General features: G+C 46.6%; 1 protein-coding gene across 2 annotated transcripts in view; it reads right to left on the bottom strand.

The window, feature by feature from the left end:
• The window catches only part of EMILIN1 (elastin microfibril interfacer 1), an 84,732-nt gene that overhangs the window by 19,934 nt on the left and 37,026 nt on the right, over positions 1 to 27,772 (bottom strand). The window contains exons 2-5 of one of the 2 annotated variants that reach the window (XM_069973303.1): positions 25,414 to 25,539; positions 21,268 to 21,482; positions 8,791 to 10,953; positions 5,805 to 5,930 (exon numbers count right to left, since the gene is read on the bottom strand). In XM_069973303.1, coding sequence (XP_069829404.1) covers positions 5,805 to 5,930; positions 8,791 to 10,953; positions 21,268 to 21,482; positions 25,414 to 25,539 — 2,630 coding nt within the window. The remainder of the gene's footprint in view (positions 1 to 5,804; positions 5,931 to 8,790; positions 10,954 to 21,267; positions 21,483 to 25,413; positions 25,540 to 27,772) is intronic. The other variant, XM_069973304.1, reaches the window with a different exon arrangement.

Here is a 27,772-nt window from a genome sequence, read left to right as displayed (position 1 = left end):
AGGAGATAAATGATATATTATATATATATACTAGTATAAGCCCAATTATGTCAGGAGATAAATGATATATATATACTAGTATAAGCCCAATTATATCAGGAGATAAATGATATATTATATATATACTAGTATAATCCCAATTATGTCAGGAGATAAATGATATATTATATATATACTAGTATAAGCCCAATTATGTCAGGAGATAAATGATATATTATATATATATACTAGTATAAGCCCAATAATGTCAGGAGATAAATGATATATTATATATATACTAGTATAAGCCCAATTATGTCAGGAGATAAATGATATTATATATATATATACTAGTATAAGCCCAATTATGTCAGGAGATAAATGATATATATATATATATATACTAGTATAAGCCCAATTATGTCAGGAGATAAATGATATATATATATACTAGTATAAGCCCAATTATGTCAGGAGATAAATGATATATTATATATATACTAGTATAAGCCCAATTATGTCAGGAGATAAATGATATATATATAGTGGGGGTGGGGTGAAGGGGGCGGAACAGAGGGCACGGACTCAGTGTGATTCACCATCCGTTCCGCCAAAAGATACGCCGAAAACCTACTCCAGTCCTCAGCTGGTGTGGGTTTTTGGCAGTGCGCACCAGAGCGCACAGGATTTATCTAGAGACAGTCCGCCTACAGTCCGCCTCTACATAAATCCCCGTAGCGCCGGAGATGCGGGGACATTTTTAAGTCCAGCATAAAAAACGCCGGACTTCATAAATGTCCCCAATGTGTCTGGAGCAGCCAGGCGCTTCATTGAAACACATGGAGGAAATGTCGGCTCCCTCGGTGTATATTCCATCATAAAAGTTAGAAAACCATTAAGAGGAGGTGACTGGCATAAAGAGGTTTTACATAAAGAAGCCGAAAGGATATTTCGTTTGGACACCAGGTACCCCAAAGGGTTAAATTACAAAAATGATCTACTTTTCCACTATTTATGATAACCATTTCTTTCTAGAATACTAGTATATATAATATATCATTTATCTCCTGACATAATTGGGCTTATACTAGTATATATATAATATATCATTTATCTCCTGACATAATTGGGCTTATACTAGTATATATATAATATATCATTTATCTCCTGACATAATTGGGCTTATACTAGTATATATATAATATATCATTTATCTCCTGACATAATTGGGCTTATACTAGTATATATATATATAATATATCATTTATTTCCTGACATAATTGGGCTTATACTAGTATATATATAATATATCATTTATCTCCTGACATAATTGGGCTTATACTAGTATATATATATAATATATCATTTATCTCCTGACATAATTGGGCTTATACTAGTATATATATAATATATCATTTATCTCCTGACATAATTGGGCTTATACTAGTATATATATATATATATATATATATATATATATTATATCATTTATCTCCTGACATAATTGGGCTTATACTAGTATATATATAATATATCATTTATCTCCTGACATAATTGGGCTTATACTAGTATATATATATAATATATCATTTATCTCCTGATATAATTGGGCTTATACTAGTATATATATAATATATCATTTATCTCCTGACATAATTGGGCTTATACTAGTATATATATATAATATATCATTTATCTCCTGATATAATTGGGCTTATACTAGTATATATATAATATATCATTTATCTCCTGACATAATTGGGCTTATACTAGTATATATATATAATATATCATTTATCTCCTGACATAATTGGGCTTATACTAGTATATATATAATATATCATTTATCTCCTGATATAATTGGGCTTATACTAGTATATATATAATATATCATTTATCTCCTGACATAATTGGGCTTATACTAGTATATATATAATATATCATTTATCTCCTGACATAATTGGGCTTATACTAGTATATATATATATATCATTTATCTCCTGATATAATTGGGCTTATACTAGTATATATATAATATATCATTTATCTCCTGACATAATTGGGCTTATACTAGTATATATATATAATATATCATTTATCTCCTGACATAATTGGGCTTATACTAGTATATATATAATATATCATTTATCTCCTGATATAATTGGGCTTATACTAGTATATATATAATATATCATTTATCTCCTGACATAATTGGGCTTATACTAGTATATATATATAATATCATTTATCTCCTGACATAATTGGGCTTATACTAGTATATATATATAATATATCATTTATCTCCTGACATAATTGGGCTTATACTAGTATATATATAATATATCATTTATCTCCTGATATAATTGGGCTTATACTAGTATATATATAATATATCATTTATCTCCTGACATAATTGGGCTTATACTAGTATATATATATAATATATCATTTATCTCCTGACATAATTGGGCTTATACTAGTATATATATATAATATATCATTTATCTCCTGACATAATTGGGCTTATACTAGTATATATATAATATATCATTTATCTCCTGATATAATTGGGCTTATACTAGTATATATATAATATATCATTTATCTCCTGACATAATTGGGCTTATACTAGTATATATATATAATATATCATTTATCTCCTGACATAATTGGGCTTATACTAGTATATATATATATATATATCATTTATCTCCTGACATAATTGGGCTTATACTAGTATATATATATCATTTATCTCCTGACATAATTGGGCTTATACTAGTATATATATATCATTTATCTCCTGACATAATTGGGCTTATACTAGTATATATATAATATATCATTTATCTCCTGACATAATTGGGCTTATACTAGTATATATATATCATTTATCTCCTGATATAATTGGGCTTATACTAGTGTATATATATAATATATCATTTATCTCCTGATATAATTGGGCTTATACTAGTATTTCTATAATATATCATTTATCTCCTGACATAATTGGGCTTATACTAGTATATATATAATATATCATTTATCTCCTGACATAATTGGGCTTATACTAGTATATATATATCATTTATCTCCTGACATAATTGGGCTTATACTAGTATATATATATCATTTATCTCCTGACATAATTGGGCTTATACTAGTATATATATAATATATCATTTATCTCCTGACATAATTGGGCTTATACTAGTATATATATAATATATCATTTATCTCCTGACATAATTGGGCTTATACTAGTATATATATATATAATATATCATTTATCTCCTGACATAATTGGGCTTATACTAGTATATATATATAATATATCATTTATCTCCTGACATAATTGGGCTTATACTAGTATATATATAATATATCATTTATCTCCTGACATAATTGGGCTTATACTAGTATATAATTTTGTGCATTGTTATTCAGCCCCTCTGTTTATTATCACAATTGTTGTACCAGTAGGGGTTAATGAATACATAGCCCCTGTGCTATCCTGGCACATGACTTAGGACGTAACTTCCTTCTATTGGTTGGTCGCCTGTTTTTATTCGTTCCGATATTCACTTACCTTTAGACCATGATTAAGCGCAGTAGTGTGAAAGGCGTAGGTCCTGCTATGCACACCATCAGTTTTTAAAATGCAGGAATAAAAGTAAAATTTTAATAGTTCACGTCCTGGAGTGCCGACTTCATACACCTTCCTCTTCTGCTTAAATAATATATCACTGACAGATATGATGATACGTATACGGTCAGCATAGGATATAATATATCACGGACAGATATGATGATACGTATACGGTCAGCATAGGATATAATATATCCCTGACAGATGTGATGATACGTATACAGTCAGCAAAGGATATATCACGGACAGACATGATAATACGTATACGTCAACATAGAATATAATACGGACAGATATGATAATATGTATACGGTCAGTATAGGATATATCACGGACAGATATGATGATACGTATACGGCCAGCATAGGATATATCACGGACAGATATGATGATACGTATACGGTCAGCAAAGGATATATCACGGACAGATGTGATGATACGTATACAGTCAGCAAAGGATATATCACGGACAGACATGATAATATGTATACGGTCAGTATAGGATATATCACGGACAGATATGATGATACGTATATGGTCAGCATACGATATATCACAGGCAAGTATGATAATACTTATAACGTCAGCATAGGATATAATATATCATGGACGGATAATGATGATACGTATACGGTCAGCACAGAATATATTACTCACAGATATGATGATATGTATACAGTCAGCATAGGATATAATATATCACAGAGAGATATGATGATACGTATACGGCCAGCATAGGATATAATATATCACTGACAGATATGATGATAGGTATACGGTCAGCATAGGATATAATATATCACAGAGAGATATGATGATACGTATACGGTCAGAACAGGATATATTACTGACAGATATGATTATACGTATACGGCCAGCATAGGATATATCACTGACAGATATGATGATAGGTATACGGTCAGCACAGGATATATTACTGACAGATATGATTATACATATACGGCCAGCATAGGATATATCACTGACAGATATGATGATACGTATACGGCCAGCATAGGATATAATATATCACTGACAGATATGATGATACGTATACGGTCAGCACAGGATATAATGTATCACTGACAGATATGATGATACGTATACGGTCAGCACAGGATATAATGTATCGCTGACCGTATAGGTATCATCATATCTGTCAGTGATATATTCTATGCTGGCCGTATACGTATAATCATATCTGTCAGTAATATATCCTATGCTGACTGTATACGTATGATCATATCTGTCAGTGATATATCCTAAGCTGACCGTATACGCATCATCATTATCAGTCAGTGATATATTCTATGCTGACCGTATACAAATCATATCTGTCAGTGATATACCCTATGCTGACCGTATACGTATCACCATTATCCATCCGTGATATATCCTATGCTGACCGTATACGTATCACCATTATCCATCCGTGATATATCCTATGCTGACCGTATACGTATCATCATTATCAGTCAGTGATATATCCTAGGCTGACCGTATAGGTATCACTGACAGATAATGATGATACGTATACGGCCAGCATAGGATATATTACTGAAAGATATGAATTTACGTATACGGCCAGCATAGGATATATCACTGACAGTTAATGATGATATATATACGGTCAGCACAGGATATACTGTATTACTGACAGATATGATCATACGTATACGGTCAGCATAGGATATAATATATCACTGACTGATAATGATGATACGTATACGGTCAGCATAGGATATATCACTGATGGATAATGATGATACGTATACGGTCAGCATAGGATATTTCACGGATGGATAATGGTGATACGTATACGGTCAGCATAGGATATATCACTGATGGATAATGATGATACGTATACGGTCAGCATAGGATATATTACTGACGGATAATGATGATACCCTGAACCATGACACTAACCCATGACCCTGAACCATGACACTAACCCATGACCCTGAACCATGACACTAACCCATGACCCTGAACCATGACACTAACCCATGACCCTGAACCATGACACTAACCTGTGACCCTGAACCCTGATACTAACCTATGACCCTGAACCTTGACCCTAACCCATGAGACAATGTTGGCTACACACCACGCTGACTCCATGCTGATCACAAGCTGTAGTTGAGAACGTCCCCACAATGGAACGTAAAACGCTCACCTGGTGGTCCAATAGGTCCTTCCTTTCCAGGAGCTCCATCTTTTCCTGGTGGTCCCTGTGGCCCTGGTAGACCTTGCGGCCCTGTCTTCCCAATTGGTCCTGGAGGACCTGGTAGACCTGGGGGTCCTGATAAAGAAGAATCTGGTTAATTCCGATGACACATGGCATCATACGTGACCGCCATCTATAAGGCTCACACTTCCATCTCGGACCCCAGCAGCAGTTCCATCAGGTTTGGTGGGAAAAACATCAACAAGGGACAATCTGGTGGATTATGAGTCAGTGGGGCCCGTCCAGGCACTACTGTGTGAACAGGGCCTTATAGTGGGCGGAGCACGCTCTCAATGAGTAGACACCTCATTACCCAAGTCCAAGGTATAAGATCTACAGGAGAATGGGCCTTTGTCCTGGCTTTAAGGAGCTGCCCAATAATCGGGGCCTTTGAAGCCAAATGTAAACCTAGAGGGGGACTAGAGCATCGTATACGGCCGATAAATACAGGACGAATGTCTGCAATACAGGCCAGATGTCTGCAAGATGAGATGTCACAGCCCCTAATGATCATTATTGCTGATACCAACATGGTGTCCTGATGGAGGTACAATATCTATATACAGTGTGTACGGTACGAATGGTGTAGTGTAGGATGGGGTAGCACCAGGGTGGGTGTATGGCTGGGTAGAGGGAGGGTGTATGGCTGGGTAACACCGGGGTGGGTGTATGGTGGATAGAGGGAGGGTGTAGTAGAGTAGCACCAGGGTGGGTGTATGTGTGGTGTCCCACTAGGGGTGTTACTGTTGTTCACACCCTTCGCAAAAGTCTGTACTTTTTGTGGTCTTATTGCAGCCAGAGTAGTATTAAGAGATGACCACTAAATGTCGCTGTATTCTATATTGAAGTCTAGAAGCTGCACAGCTGAAGTGTCTCAAAGGGTTATTGTGTTTGTGTACACCAGAATCTGTGAACCAGTAGGATCTTTACTTTCCTCTGTCCTATCACCTCTTCTCTTTGCTCTTCTGTTGTACTCTTTGCACCCAACCACAGTGCACCTTACACGCTGGATAGGAAGTTAGTGGGTGAGGGAGGAGTCTACGGGTGGGTTCACACTGCGGAATTCTCGCGGATAAACTCAGCGGAATTTCGCTGTCTGTCCACGCGCACATGTCACTTCTTTCGGCAGATAGCAGAATACGCCGGCCCATAGAACAGTGTCTATGGAGCCGGCAGAAAGGGGCGCGGCCATGCGCGCGGACAGACAGCGAAATTCCGCTGAGTTTATCCGCGAGAATTCCGTAGTGTGAACCCACCCTTAGACGAGATTCTGTGAAGAAAGGACGCAGCTCAGATAGCTCTCTACAGTGGTTCTACCTGGGCCCTGGCCCTCTGCCAGGTCACCCCGTAAAGAAGAGTAGTAGTCTTAGTCAGTGCCCTGCATGGGTAGGACGCAGGACTGTGCTCTCTTACAAACTTCTCCCTTAGTGCCTATTGCCTGCATGATGCAGTGTTAAACCCCTCAGGAGAGGACTAGTCAACAGATCACCTCAACCCACACCGAGGACTAGGAGTAACCACAGTGCAGGATAGTATCCAGAGCCAAAGAGCTAGGATCTGATCTGGGTGGAGCAAAGTTACTGGAAAGTCTATGAACTCCATCTCGCAGCACGAGTGTCAGCAGGAAACCCTCAGCACTCTGCTCATCCCAGGTTACAGGGTCTGGGGCCTGTGTCACCTATTAGTACGGTTCAGCCAATGCTAGTGGGCATCAGGTGGTGTGAAAACTATAAGAAAGGTCAATACACAGGTACAGGTTGTCTTCTTCTTCTCTAAACTCCAGGCACTGGTGTCACGTGACAACATAATAAGAACCGGCTGTATCGGGGCGATTCACCACAATAGTGGCGTCACACTACAACACCCAGCAAGTGACCGGCCGTCTCACTGATATAACACCATCCAGGGGCTCACCACATATGGCTGTGTAGCACCAGGGTGGCTGTATGGCTGGGTAGCACCAGGGTGGGTGTACGGCAGGGTAGGATCAGGATGGGTGTATGGCACGGTAGGACCATGGTGGGTGTATGGCTGTGTAGCACCAGGGTGGGTGTATGGCAAGGTAGGACCATGGTGGGTGTATGGCTGTGTAGCACCAGGGTGGGTGTATGGCAGGGTAGGACCATGGTGGGTGTATGGCTGGGTAGCACCAGGGTGGGTCTATGTCTGAGTAGAGTAGCACCAGGGTGAGTGTTTGGCAGGGTAGGACCATGGTGGGTGTATGGCAGGGTAGGACCATGGTGGGTGTATGGCAGGGTAGGACCATGGTGGGTGTATGGCTGGGTAGTACCAGGGTGGGTGTATGGCTGAGTAGCACCAGGGTGGGTGTATGGCAGGGTAGGACCATGGTGGGTGTATGGCTGGGTAGCACCATGGTGGGTGTATGGCTGGGTAGCACCAGGGTGGGTGTATGGCTGAGTAGCACCAGGGTGGGTCTATGTCTGAGTAGAGTAGCACCAGGGTGAGTGTTTGGCAGGGTAGGACCATGGTGGGTGTATGGCAGGGTAGGACCATGGTGGGTGTATGGCAGGGTAGGACCATGGTGGGTGTATGGCTGGGTAGTACCAGGGTGGGTGTATGGCTGAGTAGCACCAGGGTGGGTCTATGTCTGAGTAGAGTAGCACCAGGGTGAGTGTTTGGCAGGGTAGGACCATGGTGGGTGTATGGCAGGGTAGGACCATGGTGGGTGTATGGCTGGGTAGTACCAGGGTGGGTGTATGGCTGAGTAGCACCAGGGTGGGTCTATGTCTGAGTAGAGTAGCACCAGGGTGAGTATTTGGCAGGGTAGGACCATGGTGGGTGTATGGCAGGGTAGGACCATGGTGGGTGTATGGAAGGGTAGCACCAGTGTGAGTGTATGGCAGGATAGGACCAGGGTGGGTCTATGTCTGAGTAGAGTAGCACCAGGGTGAGTGTATGAACACCTGGGTCTTACCCATAAAGTCCTGGAGGGTAAAGTTCTGGAACTCGGAGGAGAGGATCAGCATAGAGTTGTTCAGAGTGTTCAGTCGGCCATTGATGCCATTGAGCTGCTTGTTGTGAAGTTTATCAAACCAGGCGGTGTGGGTCCTCAGGGTGCTGTTCACCTCCTGCACGCAGTTCCACAGGCCTGAAACATGCTTGTTGAGGGTTTCCTTTATCTTGGTTAAGCTGCCTGAGACTGTATCCAGCTTGAGGCAGACGTTCTCCAGCTTGGACACTCTGTCCTCTAGGCCTCCTGAGGACCTCCGGCACTCCTGGCTTTCCTCCATCACCAGGTTGCTGAAGCTGTTGATTTCTTTCTGGAAGACGTGCAGCCTCTCTGTGTTGTCCTTGATGTGCTCAGTCACCTCCTCCTGGAGTTTGTTGATCTCAGAGATGAGCTTGTGCTTGGTTGTCCCCAGGTCATGGATGTCCGTCTCGTGTTTCTCCACACTTTCTTGCAGATCTTTAACGCTGTCATTCAAGGATGTGAAGGTCACAATGATATTGGAAAGTTCTCCCTGAAGATGCTTGAGTTCTCCACTGGAGCTTCCTCCAAAAACGGTGAAGCCATCAAGAGGCTTGTTGGAGCCGCTCAGGCCCTCCTCAGCCTTCCTGTGGATAGTCTGACAGGTCTCTGTGCACTCCTCCACCTGCTCCTTTAACTTGCCCACTTCCTCCTGCAGGTTGGAGCACACTTGGCCGCAGCTATGATAGTCAAACTGGATCATCTTCTTGAGGGAAGCAATGTTGTTCTCCATGTCTAGCATCTTTCCGTTGGTGTCATTCTGATACTGAGCAATGTTCAGATCAAACTTGTCCAGATCCTCCACAATGGTAGCCATGAATCTGTCCTGGGCATCTTTTAAGTCGTTGTATAGCTTTGTGAAAGAATCTCCACTGGCGTCCACGAAGGACTTCACATTGGTCAGCTCATCATCCAGGTCAGTCAGTGTTCCTTGCACCTTGTTGCCTGATACCCTCAGCTCGGTGATACCAGAATGGATGTCCCGGATCTGGTCTGTGTTTTGCTTCACCCGGCTCTCTAAGTCTGACACGGCTTGGGTGACATCTGAGCTCTGCTTGCTGCACTGCTGCCGGCACTGTTGGACGGAGCTTGTTACTTGGCTGCTCAGGATCTGAACATCTTTGCCAAGCTTACCAAGGTGATCTTCATTTTTTCCGACCCGATCCTTCAGGGAGTTAATATGATGAGAGAAATCCAGCATCTTGTGCTCCATCAGGTCCCGGAAGCCAGAACTGTTGCCCAGCTCGGTGAGCAGGATGTTGATTTTGTAGTCATTTCCTTGAATGCGATTCTTGAGCTCATCTTTCAGTTTATCAATCTCATCCTGGAAGTAATGTTTCATCTCATCTCTGTAGTGGTAATAATGTTCCTCCAGGGTCCTCCGTGTGGTGTTCATCCTACCCTCAATGTCTGACAGGCGGCTGTTCAGGTTTGTGCCCCCATGGCTGATCTCATTGTTGTTCCCTCCACCTAGTTCCTTGTCCAGACGGACGGTCAGAGCGACCACAGATCCAGACAAGGTGTCTGCTCTCCTTTCGGCCTCACCTACTTTTCGGCGCAGATCGGCAACTTCCATGCAGCAGTCTTTTGGCAACCGTGTAGTCAGCTCCACCACACGAGACTGGATGTTCTGCACGGCTTCTTTGTTTCTCTGGTCCACAGAGTTGATAAGCTTCTCCAGCCCCCGTACACGGTCCCTGTCCTCATTTTGTTGATTACGGAAACCCTCCACTCCGGAGAGGCATGTAGAACATGACTGCTGCACCCTCCTCTCCACCTCTCGTAAAATGTCTCCTTTTAGGTCTGTAATATCGGAGGTGCTGGGGGGCTTAGGGGTCAGGTTTCCGAGCTCTTGGTCATGGTCCTTCACCTTTTTGTCTAGGTTTGTCAGGATGGTCTGAATGTCATTGAGTTTTTCTGACATGTCGGACTGGCTCGAGGCAGAATCTGCAGGCTGCTTCCCATTCAACACATTTTCCACAGTCAGACGAATCTCGGACTGGAATTTCTCACTCATCTCTTGCATTGTAGATTGTAAGCTCTGCAGCTCCTTGGTCAGACGTTGCACCTTGTCTTCCAGTTGCTTGACTTTCTCAGAATCTCCTTGACCTGACAGAAACCACAGAAGGGTTATTCAGAGAGTATTGCAGTGAGGACGGTCGTGATCACTAACAAAGTTTAGAGAGTGTCCGCTCACCCACTGCGATACTTGTCTGCACGGATCCACCTTCAGCAATGTCCACAAACATCCAAGAAAAAGGACAGACTCCTCCATCTTGTCTCCGTAACACTTCAGCTTTGCTTTATTTGGAATTCAGTAAAACCAGGAGAATTGCCCCCATTGTGCGACACACCACCTAGTCTCTGGTGAGGCGTTTCAGACGCATGCGCCCTTCTTCACAGACATACGCCAATCCTCCCAGCCGGCCTGATGCCCATAATCCAGGGGTCTCCACTAATCCCATTCCTGCAGCCAACCCTACATGTGCCATACAGAAATACCAAGACCCAATATACTATAGAGAATCTAAGATAATAGATGACGGCCGAAAACATGAGACAACGGCTGCAATTTATGTGGAACAAAGAGACTAAACATTTTATGTTATAATGCACCAAAAAAGAGAAAAAGCTACGCCAACAATATACCAAGGCACACCAAAGGATATATGTCAGAATAAAAGTACTTTATTATAACAGGTACAATATTAGAGACATTTGACCCCACAAGCTTAAAAACCATTAAAAATGAAGAAACATGGGGGTACCCGGTATGGTACCACCCACAATGACACCCCAATGTAAGTCTATCACTCACCCTGTATAGATAAGGTGCACATGCAATGTATAAGTAACCAATAAAGAACTATATCATTCAAATAATCAGTAATACTAAGTGTAAATGCTACAACCACAAAACCACACAATAGAAATATATTACCCTCAATCCTATGATGTGTGTTATTTTCTATTGTGTGGTTTTGTGGTTGTAGCATTTACACTTAGTATTACTGATTATTTGAATTATATAGTTCTTTATTGGTTACTTATACATTGCATGTGCACCTTATCTATACAGGGTGAGTGATAGACTTACATTGGGGTGTCATTGTGGGTGGTACCATACCGGGTACCCCCATGTTTCTTCATTTTTAATTGTTTGTAAGCTTGTGGGGTCAAATGTCTCTAATATTGTACCTATTATAATAAAGTACTTTTATTCTGACATATATCCTTTGGTGTGCTTTGGTATATTGTTGGCATAGCTTTTTCTCTTTTTTGGTTGGGCTATATTGATCTATATGCCTATTCTTTAGCCCCCTATATTACTACATGGCCAGCACACATACTTGCTAAACATTTTATGTTCTAATGCACCAAAAAGGCCCTAAAATCGCCCCAAGTTCTGGGCTGCAATGTGAACAAACATCTAGAAGAATCTCGTATAATTGTGGTTATAATTTACATCATGCGTTTAAAGGTGCGAGTAACCTCCAAGGATTCCGCAAAATATTCTTACATTACCAAACCAATGTCAGAAACCGCTAAGAATGAGGAGAAAAATCATTCAAAATATAGATTTGTGTCATTAATTCAATGTAAACACTAAGGTCACACAATAATATTCCCACAGAAAACCTCCTATTACTAATGGCGGAGTACTTCCTCCCCAATACTGAGGCCATGTGACCTCCTATTACTAATGGCGGAGTACTTCCTCCCCAATACTGAGGCCATGTGGCATCCTATTACTAATGGCGGAGTACTTCCTCCCCAATACTGAGGCCATGTGGCATCCTATTACTAATGGCGGAGTACTTCCTCTCCAATACTGAGGCCATATGACCTCCTATTACTAATGGCGGAGTAATTCTTCCCCAATACTGAGGCCATGTGGCCTCCTATTAATAATGGCGGAGTACTTCCTTCCCAATACTGAGGCCATGTGGTATCCTATTACTAATGGCGGAGTACTTCCTTCCCAATACTGAGGCCGTGTGGCATCCTTTTAATAATGGCGGAGTAATTCCTCCCAAATACTGAGGCAATGTGGCATCCTATTACTAATGGCGGAGTACTTCCCCCCCAATACTGAGGCCATGTGGCATCCTATTAATAATGGCGGAGTACTTCCTCCCCAATACTGAGGCCATGTGACATCCTATTACTAATGGCGGAGTAATTCCTTCCCAATACTGAGGCCATGTGGCCTCCTATTACTAATGGCGGAGTACTTTCTTCCCCAATACTGAGGCCATGTGGCATCCTATTACTAATGGCAGAGTAATTCCTTCCCAATACTGAGGCCATGTGGTATCCTATTACTAATGGCGGAGTAATTCCTCCCCAATACTGAGGCCATGTGGCATCCTTTTAATAATGGCGGAGTAATTCCTTCCCAATACTGAGGCCATGTGGTATCCTATTACTAATGGCGGAGTAATTCCTCCCCAATACTGAGGCCATGTGGCATCCTTTTAATAATGGCGGAGTAATTCCTTCCCAATACTGAGGCCATGTGGTATCCTATTACTAATGGCGGAGTAATTCCTCCCCAATACTGAGGCCATGTGGCCTCCTATTACTAATGGCGCAGTACTTTCTTCCCCAATACTGAGGCCATGTGGCCTCCTATTACTAATGGCGCAGTACTTTCTTCCCCAATACTGAGGCCATGTGGTATCCTATTACTAATGGCGGAGTAATTCCTCCCCAATACTGAGGCCATGTGGCCTCCTATTACTAATGGCGGAGTACTTCCTCCCCAATACTGAGGCCATGTGGCATCCTATTATGTATGAAATGTAATGATGTTGCGCATTTCTGTCAGATTTCCTGGGAACACATATCGTATTTATCATTTCCGTGTCGTAAATCCGACATATTTTGTTGTAACTTTTACATTCTATGATATAAAATGACATTTGTAGTGTCACATTCTATATGTTGTTTTACATGATAACTTTTACTTCGTCCTGTATCACAGAATGACGTCCATGGTTTAGAAGAGTTACACGTCCTGCACGGACATCTGCCACCGCACTTACACAACCCCGATTTCTGCAGCCAAGCTGCCCCCGTATGGTGTGTGTGGGATGAGGGGGGGGGGCCCGTTTGGTGTTTGTGGGGGGTGATTGCTATCAGCCCTTAGTATAGTATTGGCTGATATCGGCTTACGATACGATGTGTTAGATAATCCATGAACAGCGGTACGGGAGACACATCGCCCGACCATATGATCAGTATATGGTGGATGAATCTCCCGTGCCACCGGACATGGACTGAAAAAAGATTCACAACTGAAAATATGAATTGTTCTTCCCAAAAAGACTCGGTGAGGTGTTTGAGAGACGCCCATATATACGCCCATCCATACCACCATCCATGCCTCCATCCATACCACCATCCATGCCTCCATCCATACCACCATCCATACCACCATCCATACCACCATCCATGCCTCCATCCATACCACCATCCATACCACCATGCATACCACCATCCAAACCACCATCCATACCACCATGCATACCACCATCCATGCCTCCATCCATACCACCATCCATGCCTCCATCCATACCACCATCCATACCACCATCCATACCACCATGCATACCACCATCCATGCCTCCATCCATGCCTCCATCCATACCACCATCCATACCACCATCCATTCCACCATCCATACCACCATGCATACCACCATCCATGCCTCCATCCATGCCTCCATCCATACCACCATCCATACCACCATCCATACCACCATCCATACCACCATCCATGCCTCCATCCATACCACCATCCATACCACCATCCATACCACCATGCATACCACCATCCATGCCTCCATCCATACCACCATCCATGCCTCCATCCATACCACCATCCATACCACCATCCATGCCTCCATCCATACCACCATCCATACCACCATCCATACCACCATGCATACCACATCCATGCCTCCATCCATACCACCATGCATACCACCATCCATGCCTCCATCCATACCACCATCCATGCCTCCATCCATACCACCATCCATACCACCATCCATGCCTCCATCCATACCACCATCCATACACTACTATTCTGCACTAAATATTTGCCATTAAACATAAAGGTATTTTATCTGGCTGCCATTCCATGTCGCCCAGCGATACCAACACATCCCGGAAGTCCTGAAGAAAACCTGGTACCCGTCTTACTAATGGCTGCAACCATAAAACAACTGGCACTTTCTTCCCAGAATTCTCAGTGGAGCAGCAATGGTCTGTAAGTCTCCACACGTCTTTATGACGGGCTCTCTTTAAGGAGAGTCACTACCCCTTTGACCTACGTCGATAGACATCTCACTAGGCAGCCAACACCCTGCGCTGCACTGATGAGGGGCAAAAACCCTGAAACAGCCGTCTGCAAATGGTAAATTGTTCCTTTTGGAGAGATTGTTTGGCATAAAATCCCCAGTCAATGTTTTAAGGCTCCTTGACTGAGCAAGACTTGAAGGGAAATCTCTTTGCTTAAGAGGTGTGAGAGCTATTTTGCAGATCCTGAGTTCCATCTCACTAAATATTGTAATTATTCTAATAAATTGCAGGAGGTTTTGTTGGACACTTGTGCATTCTTTTTTTATGTTTGATGGCAAATATTTTGTGCAGAGCCGTGGTGTATGGATGGGCGTATGGATTGGTGTACGGAGGGGGGTACGGATGGGGGTATGGATGGGTGTACGGATGGGGGTATGGATGGGTGTATGGATGGGGGTATGGATGGGGGTACGGATGGGGGTACGGATGGGGGTACGGATAGGCGTATGGATGGGCGTATGGATAGGCGTATGGATGGGTGTATGAATGGGCATATGAATGGGCATATGGATGGGGGTATGGATAGGCGTATGGATGGGTGTATGGATGGGTGTATGGATGGGGGTATGGATAGGCGTATGGATGGGTGTATGGATGGGTGTATGGATGGGGGTATGGATGGGTGTATGGATGGGGTTATGGATGGGGGTATGGATGGGGGTATGGATGGGTGTATGGATGGGGGTATGGATAGGCGTATGGATGGGTGTATGGATGGGGGTATGGATGGGCGTATGGATGGGCGTATGGATAGGCGTATGGATAGGCGTATGGATAGGCGTATGGATGGGTGTATGAATGGGCATATGGATGGGCGTATGGATGGGGGTATGGGTGAGCATATGGATGGGCGTATGGCGCTTCCCGTCTCTCACACACCTCACCGTGTCTTTTTGGGAAGAACAATTGATATTTTCAGTTGTGAATCCTTTTTCGGTCCATGTCCGGTGGTACGGAGATCCATCCACCACATACTGATCATATGGTCGGGCGATGTGTCTCCATACTGCCCCCCCACACAGACCATACGGGCACTCCCCTTCAAACCACACACCATAAAGCCCCCCCACACACACCATACGGGCACTCCCTCTCACCCCACACACCATACAGCCCCCCCACACACACCATACGGGCACTCCCTCTCACCCCACACACCATACGGCCCCCCCACACACACCATACGGGCACTCCCTCTCACCCCACACACCATAAGGCCCCCCCACACACACACCATACGGGCACTCCCCCTCACCCCACACACACCATACTGGCACTCCCTCTCACCCCACACAACATACGCCCCCCCTCACCCCACACCATATGGCCCCCTCACCCCACACGGGCCCCCTTCCCCCACACACACACCATACAGCCCCCCCTCACCCCACACCATACGGCCCCCCCTCATCCCACACCATACGCCCCCCCCTCACCCCACACCATACGGCCCCCCCACACACACCATACGGGAACTCCCTCTCACCCCACACACCATACGGCCCCCCCACACACACCATACGGGTACTCCCTCTCACCCCACACACCATAAAGCCCCCCCACACACACACCATACGGGCACTCCCCCTCACCCCACACACACCATACGGGCACTCCCTCTCACCCCACACAACATATGCCCCCCCTCACCCCACACCATATGGCCCCCCTCACACTATAAGCCCCCTCACACCACACGGGCCCCCTTCCCCCACACACACACCATACAGCCCCCTCTCACCCCACACCATACGGCCCCCCCTCATCCCACACCATACGGTCCCCCGTCACCCCACACCATACGGCCCCCACACACAGACCATACGCCCCCCCCTCACACCATACGGGCCTCCCCTCACCCCACATGGGCCCCCTTCCCCCCACACACCATATGGCCTCCCCTCACTCCACACCATACAGGCCTCCCCTCACCCCACACCATACGGCCCCCTCACACTATAAGCCCCCCTCACACCATACGGCCCCCCTCACCCCACACCATACGGCCTCCTCACACACACACACCATACGAACCCCCTCACACCATACAGGCCTCACCCCGCACCATACGGCCCCCTCACACTATAAGCCCCCCTCACACCACACGGGCCCCCTTCCCCCCCACACACCATACGCCCCCCTCACACCATACGGGCCTCCCCTCACCCCACACCATACGGCCCCTCACACTATAAGCCCCCTTCACACCACACACCATACGGCCCCCTTCCCCCCCACACAATATACGGCCCCCCCCTTACCTCACACCATACGGCCCCCCCTTACCCCACACCATACGGCCCCCCCTTACCCCACACCATACGGCCCCCCCTCACACCACACACCATACGGCCCCCTTCCCCCCCACACACCATACGGCCCCCTTCCCCCCACACACCATACGGCCCCCCCTTACCTCACACCATACGGCCCCCTTCCCCCCCCACACCATACGGCCCCCCCTCACATCACACACCATAGGGCCCCCCCCCCCCCCCACACCGTTGGTTTGGTAATGTAAGAATACTTCACCTCATCCTTGGAGGTTAGGCTGGATTCACACTGCATTTTTGCAATCCGTTTTTCTCATCCGTTTTTTGAAAAATAACGGATGAAAAACAGATTGCAAAAAAACGGATGCATTTGTGTGCATCCGTTTTGATCCGTTTTTCCATTGACTTCCATTATAAAAAAAAACGGATCCGTTTTTTTTGACGGACACAAGAATGTTGCTGACACTATTTTTTTTTTGGCCGTTAAAAAAAACAGATCCGTTTAATGTATGCTAAAGACGCAGTGTGAACCCAGCCTTATTCGCACCATTAAACGCATGATGTAAATTTTAACCATAATTATACAAGATTCTTCTAGATGTTTATTCACATTGCAGCCCAGAACTTGGGGTCTTTTTAGGGCCCTTTTGGTGCATTAGAACATAAAATGTTTAGTCTCTTTGTTCCACATAAATTGCAGCCGTTGTCTCATGTTTTCGGCCGTCATCTATTATCTTAGATTCTCTATAGTATATTGGGTCTTGGTATTTCTGTATGGCACATGTAGGGTTGGCTGCAGGAATGGGATTAGTGGAGACCCCTGGATTATGGGCATCAGGCCGGCTGGGAGGATTGGCGTATGTCTGTGAAGAAGGGCGCATGCGTCCGAAACGCCTCACCAGAGACTAGGTGGTGTGTCGCACAATGGGGGCAATTCTCCTGGTTTTACTGAATTCTAAATAAAGCAAAGCTGAAGTGTTACGGAGACAAGATGGAGGACTGTCGCAATCTCTTCTGTACCAGGACGGGCTGGTGCCAGGGGGCGATACATGGGCACACACACGTTAGAAGGCCGGGAAGCTGGGAGAGAGGACAGAACCCAGAGAGACTGCAAAGAGTGAGAGAGAGAGAGTGACCCGTAAGAGACAGCAGATCCAGAAAGGAGACAAAGATGGTGGAGACAGCTGAGGAAAGGATGTGGGGAACGCAGACAAGGGTGTCAGAAAGGGGTGTCAGGAGCGCAGACGAGGGTGTCAGAAAGGGGTGTCAGAAGCGCAGGAGAGGGTGTCAGAAAGGGGTGTCAGGAGCGCAGACGAGGGTGTCAGAAAGGGGTGTCAGGAGCGCAGGAGAGGGTGTCAGAAAGGGGTGTCAGGAGCGCAGGAGAGGGTGTCAGAAAGGGGTGTCAGGAGCGCAGGAGAGGGTGTCAGAAAGGGGTGTCAGGAGCGCAGGAGAGGGTGTCAGAAAGGGGTGTCAGGAGCGCAGACGAGGGTGTCAGAAAGGGGTGTCAGAAGCGCAGGAGAGGGTGTCAGAAAGGGGTGTCAGGAGCGCAGATGAGGGTGTCAGAAAGGGGTGTCAGGAGCGCAGGAGAGGGTGTCAGAAAGGGGTGTCAGGAGCGCAGGAGAGGGTGTCAGAAAGGGGTGTCAGGAGCGCAGGAGAGGGTGTCAGAATGGGGTGTCAGGAGCGCAGGAGAGGGTGTCAGAAAGGGGTGTCAGGAGCGCAGGAGAGGGTGTCAGAAAGGGGTGTCAGGAGCGCAGGAGAGAGTGTCAGAAAGGGGTGTCAGGAGCGCAGACGAGGGTGTCAGAAAGGAGTGTCAGGAGCGCAGACGAGGGTGTCAGAAAGGGGTGTCAGGAGCGCAGGAGAGGGTGTCAGAAAGGGGTGTCAGGAGCGCAGACAAGGGTGTCAGAAAGGGGTGTCAGGAGCACAGACAAGGGTGTCAGAAAGGGGTGTCAGGAGCGCAGGAGAGGGTGTCAGAAAGGGGTGTCAGGAGCGCAGGAGAGGGTGTCAGAAAGGGGTGTCAGGAGCACAGACGAGGGTGTCAGAAAGGGGTGTCAGGAGCGCAGGAGAGGGTGTCAGAAAGGGGTGTCAGGAGCGCAGACGAGGGTGTCAGAAAGGGGTGTCAGGAACGCAGACAAGGGTGTCAGAAAGGGGTGTCAGGAGCGCAGGAGAGGGTGTCAGAAAGGGGTGACAGGAGCGCAGACGAGGGTGTCAGAAAGGGGTGTCAGGAGCGCAGACGAGGGTGTCAGAAAGGGGTGTCAGGAGCGCAGACGAGGGTGTCAGAAAGAGGTGTCAGGAGCGCAGGAGAGGGTGTCAGAAAGGGGTGTCAGGAGCACAGACGAGGGTGTCAGAAAGGGGTGTCAGGAGCGCAGGAGAGGGTGTCAGAAAGGGGTGTCAGGAGCGCAGACGAGGGTGTCAGAAAGGAGTGTCAGGAGCGCAGGTGAGGGTGTCAGAAAGGAGTGTCAGTAGCGCAGACGAGGGTGTCAGAAAGGGGTGTCAGGAGCGCAGGAGAGGGTGTCAGAAAGGGGTGTCAGGAGCGCAGGAGAGGGTGTCAGAAAGGGGTGTCAGGAGCGCAGGAGAGGGTGTCAGAAAGGGGTGTCAGGAGCACAGACGAGGGTGTCAGAAAGGGGTGTCAGGAGCGCAGGAGAGGGTGTCAGAAAGGGGTGTCAGGAGCGCAGACGAGGGTGTCAGAAAGGAGTGTCAGGAGCGCAGGTGAGGGTGTCAGAAAGGAGTGTCAGTAGCGCAGACGAGGGTGTCAGAAAGGGGTGTCAGGAGCGCAGGAGAGGGTGTCAGAAAGGGGTGTCAGGAGCGCAGGAGAGGGTGTCAGAAAGGGGTGTCAGGAGCGCAGGAGAGGGTGTCAGAAAGGGGTGTCAGGAGCGCAGGAGAGGGTGTCAGAAAGGGGTGTCAGGAGCGCAGGAGAGGGTGTCAGAAAGGGGTGTCAGGAGCACAGACGAGGGTGTCAGAAAGGAGTGTCAGGAGCGCAGACGAGGGTGTCAGAAAGGGGTGTCAGGAGCGCAGCAGAGGGTGTCAGAAAGGGGTGTCAGGAGCGCAGGAGAGGGTGTCAGGAGTGCAGGAGAGGGTGTCAGGAGTGCAGGAGAGGGTGTCAGAAAGGGGTGTCAGGAGCGCAGGGGAGGGTGTCAGAAAGGGGTGTTAGGAGCGCAGGAGAGGGTGTCAGAAAGGGGTGTCAGGAGCGCAGGAGAGGGTGTCAGGAGTGCAGGAGAGGGTGTCAGGAGCACAGACGAGGGTGTCAGAAAGGAGTGTCAGGAGCGCAGACCAGGGTGTCAGGAGTGCAGATGAGGGTGTCAGAAAGGGGTGTCAGGAGCGCAGGAGAGGGTGTCAGAAAGGGGTGTCAGGAGCGCAGGAGAGGGTGTCAGAAAGGGGTGTCAGGAGCACAGATGAGGGTGTCAGAAAGGGGTGTCAGGAGCGCAGGAGAGGGTGTCAGAAAGGGGTGTCAGGAGCACAGACGAGGGTGTCCGGAGAGCAGACGAGGGTGTCAGAAAGAGGTGTCAGGAGCGCAGACGAGGGTGTCAGAAAGGAGTGTCAGGAGCGCAGACGAAGGTGTCAGGAGCGCAGACGAGGGTGTCAGGAGCGCAGACGAGGTTGTCAGGAGCTCAGGAGAGGTTTCATGGACATGCAGAAAGGAGAGAAGGGAATGGCCTGTACTATCTCACTCGAAGACTAAATTTCGGTTTCATCAGGTAAAGGCCGATAATTCCGGACTCATTGAGGCCTGGTATTTGGGTGGGTAGCAGACATACTCTTATGCTTGGGTCTACTAACAGCAGTACCTTCACCTCCAGATCCACTAAGATGGTTTCCTCCACTGGATCCAGAGATATTGGGTCTTACAGGCCTGGGCCGGGGTCTACTGGTGGTGACATGAGCTCCATTTGCTGGTCCCTCGCTGCAGTCATCTCCCGAATATCCATGACAACATTTCCATTCCATATCCGACACCGTCTTGTAGGCGATTTTGTATCGGGGTCTCATGTAGCTTCGGTACCTGGAGAGGATTGGAGACGAGCTGAATAATGGCAGATATAAGAAGTCCTCCCATAGAGTGATACAGATGCTATATACTATAGTGAGGGGTTGGCCATTATATACTGGTGATATGGAAGCTATTACAGCAAGGAGAACTGGGACTGGAGCAGGAGGAGGACACGGACTAGAGAAGAAGGAGGAGAACCGGGACTAGAGCAGGAGGAAGAGAACCGGGTCTGGAGCAGGAGGAGGAGACTAAAGAAGAAGGAGGAGAACCGGGACTGAAGCCGGAGGAGGAGAACCGGGACTGGAGCAGGAGGAGGACACGGACTAGAGAAGAAGGAGGAGAACCGGGACTAGAGCAGGAGGAAGAGAACCGGGTCTGGAGCAGGAGGAGGAGACTAAAGAAGAAGGAGGAGAACCGGGACTGAAGCCGGAGGAGGAGAACCGGGACTGGAGCAGGAGGAGGAGATTAGAGAAGGAGGAGAATCGGGACTAAAGCAGGAGGAGGAAAACCGGGACTGGAGCAGGAGGAGGAGACTAGAGAAGAAGGAGGAGAACCGGGACTGGAGCAGGTGGAGGAGAAATGGGACTGGAGCAGGAGGAGAACACGGACTAAAGAAGAAGGAAGAGAACCAGGACTGGAGAAGGAGGAGAACACGGACTAGAGAAGAAGGAGGAGAACCGGGACTGGAGAAGGAGGAGAACACGGTCTAGAGCAGAAGAAGGAGAACCGGGACTGGAGCAGAAGGAGGAGAACCAGAACTGGAGCAGAGGGAGGAGGACACTGACTGGAGCAGGAGGAGGAGGAGGTGGAGGAGGAGGAGGAGGAGGACATGGACTAGAGCAGAAGTAAGAAAAACAGGACTGGAGCAAAAGAAGGAGGATACTGACTGGAGCAGGAGGAGGAGAACATGTACTAGAGCAGAAGGAGAACCAGGACTGGGGCAGAAGGAGGAGGACACTGAATGGAGCAGGAGGAGGAGGACACTGACTGGAGGAGGAGGACACTGACTGGAGCAGGAGGAGAACGTGGACTAGAGCAGAAGGAGGAGAACACAGACTAGAGAAGAAGGAGGAGAACCCGGACTGGAGCAGGAGGTGAACACAGACTAGAAAAGAAGGAGGAGAACTGGGACTGGAGCAGAAGGAGGAGAACCGGAACTGGAGCAAAGGAAGGAGGACACTGACTGGAGCAGAAGGAGGAGGACACTGACTGGAGCAGGAGGAGGAGGAGAACATGGACTAGAGCAGAAGGAGAACCCAGAGTGGAGCAGAAGGAGGAGGACACTGACTGGAGCAAGAGGAGGAGGACACTGACTGGAGCAGGAAAAGAAAAACAGGGACTAAATCAGAAGGATGAGGAGAACAGGGACTGGAGCAGAAAGAGAAGAACAGGGACTGGAGAAGAAAGATTAGAACAGGGAATGGAGAAGAAAGATGAAAACAGAGAGTAGAGCGGAAAGAGAAGAACAGGGACTGGAGCAGAAGGAAGAGAACTGGGACTAAGGCACAAGGATGAGAAAGGGGACTGGAGCAGAAAAAGGAAAAAAAGGACTAATGCACGAGTAAGAGAACAGGGACTAGAGCAGAAGGAGGAGAAGAGGGACTGGAGCAGAAGGAAGAGACTGGGGACTGGAGAAGAAAGATGAGAACAGGGACTGGAGCAGAAAGAGGAAAAAAGGACTAAGCCACGAGTAAGAGAAAAGGGACTAGAGCAGAAGGAAGAGAACAGGGACTGGAGTAGAAGGAGGAGAACAGGGACTGGAGCAGAAAGAGAAGAACAGGGACTGGAGTAGAAGAAGGAGAACAGGGACTGAAGTAGAAGAAGGAGAACAGGGACTGGAGCAGAAGAAGGAGAACAGGGACTGGAACAAAAGGAGGGGAACAGGGACTGGAGTAGAAGAAGGAGAACAGGGACTGGAACAAAAGGAGGGGAACAGGGACTGGAGTAGAAGAAGGAGAACAGGGACTGGAGTAGAAGAAGGAGAACAGGGACTGGAGCAGAAGAAGGAGAACAGGGACTGGAACAAAAGGAGGGGAACAGGGACTGGAACAAAAGGAGGGGAACAGGGACTGGAACAAAAGGAGGGGAACAGGGACTGGAGCAGAAAGGGGAAAAAAGGGACTAAGGCGCAAAGAAGAGAACAGTGACCAGAGAAGAAGGAAGAAAAAGGGGTCTGAAGCAGGAGGAGGAGGAGGACAGTGACCAAAACAGGAAGAGCAGATGAGGCACTGGAGCAGGAGGAGGAGAACAGGAACTGGAGCAGGAGGAAAAAGAGGAAGAGGACCGAAGCAGGAAGAGGAGATGAGGGACTGGAGCAGGAGGAAGCAAGCAGGGACTGGAGCAGAAGGATGAGAACAGGGCCTGGGGCAGAAGGAGGAGAACAGGGACTGGAGCAGGAGGAGGAGAATAGGGCCTGGAACAGAAGGAGGAAGCAAACAGGGACTGGAGCAGGAGGAGGAGAGCAGGGACTGCAGCAGAAGGAAGCAAATAGGGACTAGAGCAGAAGAAAGCAAATAGGGACTGGAGCAGGAGAATAGGAATGGAGCAACAGGACAGTAACGGATTTGAGCAGAAGGAGGAGGGCAGGGACTAGAGCAAGGGAGAACAGTGACCAGAGCAGGGGAGAACAGTGACCAGAGCAGGAGGAGAACAGTGACCAGAGCAGGGGAGAACAGTGACCAGAGCAGGGGAGAACAGTGACCAGAGCAGGGGAGAACAGTGACCAGAGCAGGGGAGAACAGTGACCAGAGCAGGGGAGAACAGTGACCAGAGCAGGGGAGAACAGTGACCAGAGCAGGAGGAGGAGAACAGTGACCAGAGCAGAAGGAGGAGAACAGTGACCAGAGCAGGGGAGAACAGTGACCAGAGCAGAAGGAGGAGAACAGTGACCAGAGCAGGAGGAGGAGAACAGTGACCAGAGCAGGAGGAGGAGAACAGTGACCAGAGCAGGAGGAGGAGAACAGTGACCAGAGCAGGAGGAGGAGAACAGTGACCAGAGCAGAAGGAGGAGAACAGTGACCAGAGCAGGAGGAGAACAGTGACCAGAGCAGGGGAGAACAGTGACCAGAGCAGGGGAGAACAGTGACCAGAGCAGGGGAGAACAGTGACCAGAGCAGGGGAGAACAGTGACCAGAGCAGGAGGAGGAGAACAGTGACCAGAGCAGGAGGAGGAGGAGAACAGTGACCAGAGCAGGGGAGAACAGTGACCAGAGCAGGAGGAGGAGAACAGTGACCAGAGCAGGGGAGAACAGTGACCAGAGCAGGGGAGAACAGTGACCAGAGCAGAAGGAGGAGAACAGTGACCAGAGCAGGGGAGAACAGTGACCAGAGCAGGAGGAGGAGAACAGTGACCAGAGCAGGGGAGAACAGTGACCAGAGCAGCAGGAGGAGAACAGTGACCAGAGCAGGGGAGAACAGTGACCAGAGCAGGAGGAGGAGAACAGTGACCAGAGCAGGGGAGAACAGTGACCAGAGCAGGGGAGAACAGTGACCAGAGCAGGGGAGAACAGTGACCAGAGCAGGGGAGAACAGTGACCAGAGCAGGGGAGAACAGTGACCAGAGCAGAAGGAGGAGGACAGTGACCAGAGCAGGGGAGAACAGTGACCAGAGCAGAAGGAGGAGAACAGTGACCAGAGCAGGGGAGAACAGTGACCAGAGCAGGGGAGAACAGTGACCAGAGCAGGGGAGAACAGTGACCAGAGCAGGGGAGAACAGTGACCAGAGCAGGGGAGAACAGTGACCAGAGCAGGAGGAGGAGAACAGTGACCAGAGCAGGGGGGGGAGAACAGTGACCTGAGCAGCAGGAGGAGAACAGTGACCAGAGCAGCAGGAGGAGAACAGTGACCAGAGCAGGGGAGAACATGGACTGAGAGAAGAGAAAAGAAGATCAGTAAAACCACAATTCCTGGGTCACATGTGGACCGTCTGGACCATTGAACTTACATGACAGTGCGAGGACACTGGATCTGACCCCAGATACATGGCTGATATTCAGGCTTCACATAGGCCTCCACCCCGTCCTCTACCATACAGGTGACTGTCCGCGTCACAACATAAGCGCACCAGTTCCTGGAAAAGAAAATCAAGCATCATATGATGACATAAAGGATGCACGCGCACTGGAGGTGTGGTGTCCCACCACTAGGAAGTCGTGCACTCAGGTAAAGTGGTGGATGAAGTCTGTAGTTTCCCCACTAGGTGTCAGTATTTTTTATATACAGAGGTGCCTTGGATTACAAGTATATTGCGTTCTGGAACGGCGCTTGTAATCCAAATCACTCTTACACCATAGCAAATGTTCCCATAAGAAATCACTGATCTGCAGACAATTGGTTCCACCCCCCAAATATACTGATTATTATTCTGAATAACATGTAGAAGAGATGAAACAATGAGAAGCAGCAGAATCTGTGATATATAAGTTACTGTACAGTATAGCACCATGTGGTGTATAATGTATAGTAACTGTATAACCCTGATAACACAGCAGCTGGATATGTGATATATAAGTTACTGTACAGTATAGCAGCATGTGGTGTATAATGTATAGTAACTGTATAACCCTGATAACACAGCAGCTGGATATGTGATATATAAGTTACTGTACAGTATAGCAGCATGTGGTGTATAATGTATAGTAACTGTATAACCCTGATAACACAGCAGCTGGATATGTGATATATAAGTTACTGTACAGTATAGCAGCATGTGGTGTATAATGTATAGTAACTGTATAACCCTGATAACACAGCAGCTGGATATGTGATATATAAGTTACTGTACAGTATAGCAGCATGTGGTATATAATGTATAGTAACTGTATAACCCTGATAACACAGCAGCTGGATATGTGATATATAAGTTACTGTACAGTATAGCAGTATGTGGTATATAATGTATAGTAACTGTATAACCCTGATAATACAGCAGCTGGATATGTGATATATAAGTTACTGTACAGTATAGCAGCATGTGGTATATAATGTATAGTAACTGTATAACCCTGATAACACTGCAGCATCTGGATATGAGATATATAGGTTACTGTACAGTATAGCAGTATGTGGTATATAATGTATAGTAACTGTATAACCCTGATAACACAGCAGCTGGATATGTGATATATAAGTTACTGTACAGTATAGCAGCATGTGGTATATAATATATAGTAACTGTATAACCCTGATAACACAGCAGCTGGATATGTGATATATAAGTTACTGTACAGTATAGCAATCAGCATGTGGTATATAATGTATAGTAACTGTATAACCCTGATAACACAGCAGCAGCTGGATATGTGATATATAAGTTACTGTACAGTATAGCAGCATGTGGTGTATAATGTATAGTAACTGTATAACCCTGATAACACAGCAGCTGGATATGTGATATATAAGTTACTGTACAGTATAGCAGCATGTGGTATATAATGTATAGTAACTGTATAACCCTGATAACACAGCAGCTGGATATGTGATATATAAGTTACTGTACAGTATAGCAGTATGTGGTATATAATGTATAGTAACTGTATAACCCTGATAACACAGCAGCTGGATATGTGATATATAAGTTACTGTACAGTATAGCAGCATGTGGTATATAATGTATAGTAACTGTATAACCCTGATAACACAGCAGCAGCTGGATATGTGATATATAAGTTACTGTACAGTATAGCAGTATGTGGTATATAATGTATAGTAACTGTATAACCCTGATAACACAGAAGCTGGATATGTGATATGTTACTGTATAGTATAGCAGCATGTGGTGTATAATGTATAGTAACTGTATAACCCTGATAACACTGCAGCTGGATATGTGATATATAAGTTACTGTACAGTATAGCAGCATGTGGTATATAATGTATAGTAACTGTATAACCCTGAAAACACAGCAGCAGCTGGATATGTGATATATAAGTTACTGTACAGTATAGCAGCATGTGGTATATCATGTATAGTAACTGTATAACCCTGATAACACAGCAGCTGGATATGTGATATATAAGTTACTGTACAGTATAGCAGCATGTGGTATATAATGTATAGTAACTATATAACCCTGATAACACAGCAGCTGGATATGTGATATATAAGTTACTGTACAGTATAGCAGCATGTGGTGTATAATGTATAGTAACTGTATAACCCTGATAACACAGCAGCTGGATATGTGATATATAAGTTACTGTACAGTATAGCAGCATGTGGTATATAATGTATAGTAACTGTATAACCCTGATAACACAGCAGCTGGATATGTGATATATAAGTTACTGTACAGTATAGCAGC

The sequence above is a fragment of the Dendropsophus ebraccatus genome, chromosome 6, assembly GCF_027789765.1.
Source record: "Dendropsophus ebraccatus isolate aDenEbr1 chromosome 6, aDenEbr1.pat, whole genome shotgun sequence".
NCBI classification, from domain to species: Eukaryota; Metazoa; Chordata; class Amphibia; order Anura; family Hylidae; genus Dendropsophus; species Dendropsophus ebraccatus.
The sequence above is the reverse complement of the archived record's forward strand: the minus strand, read 5'-3'. Positions and strand labels throughout refer to the sequence as shown.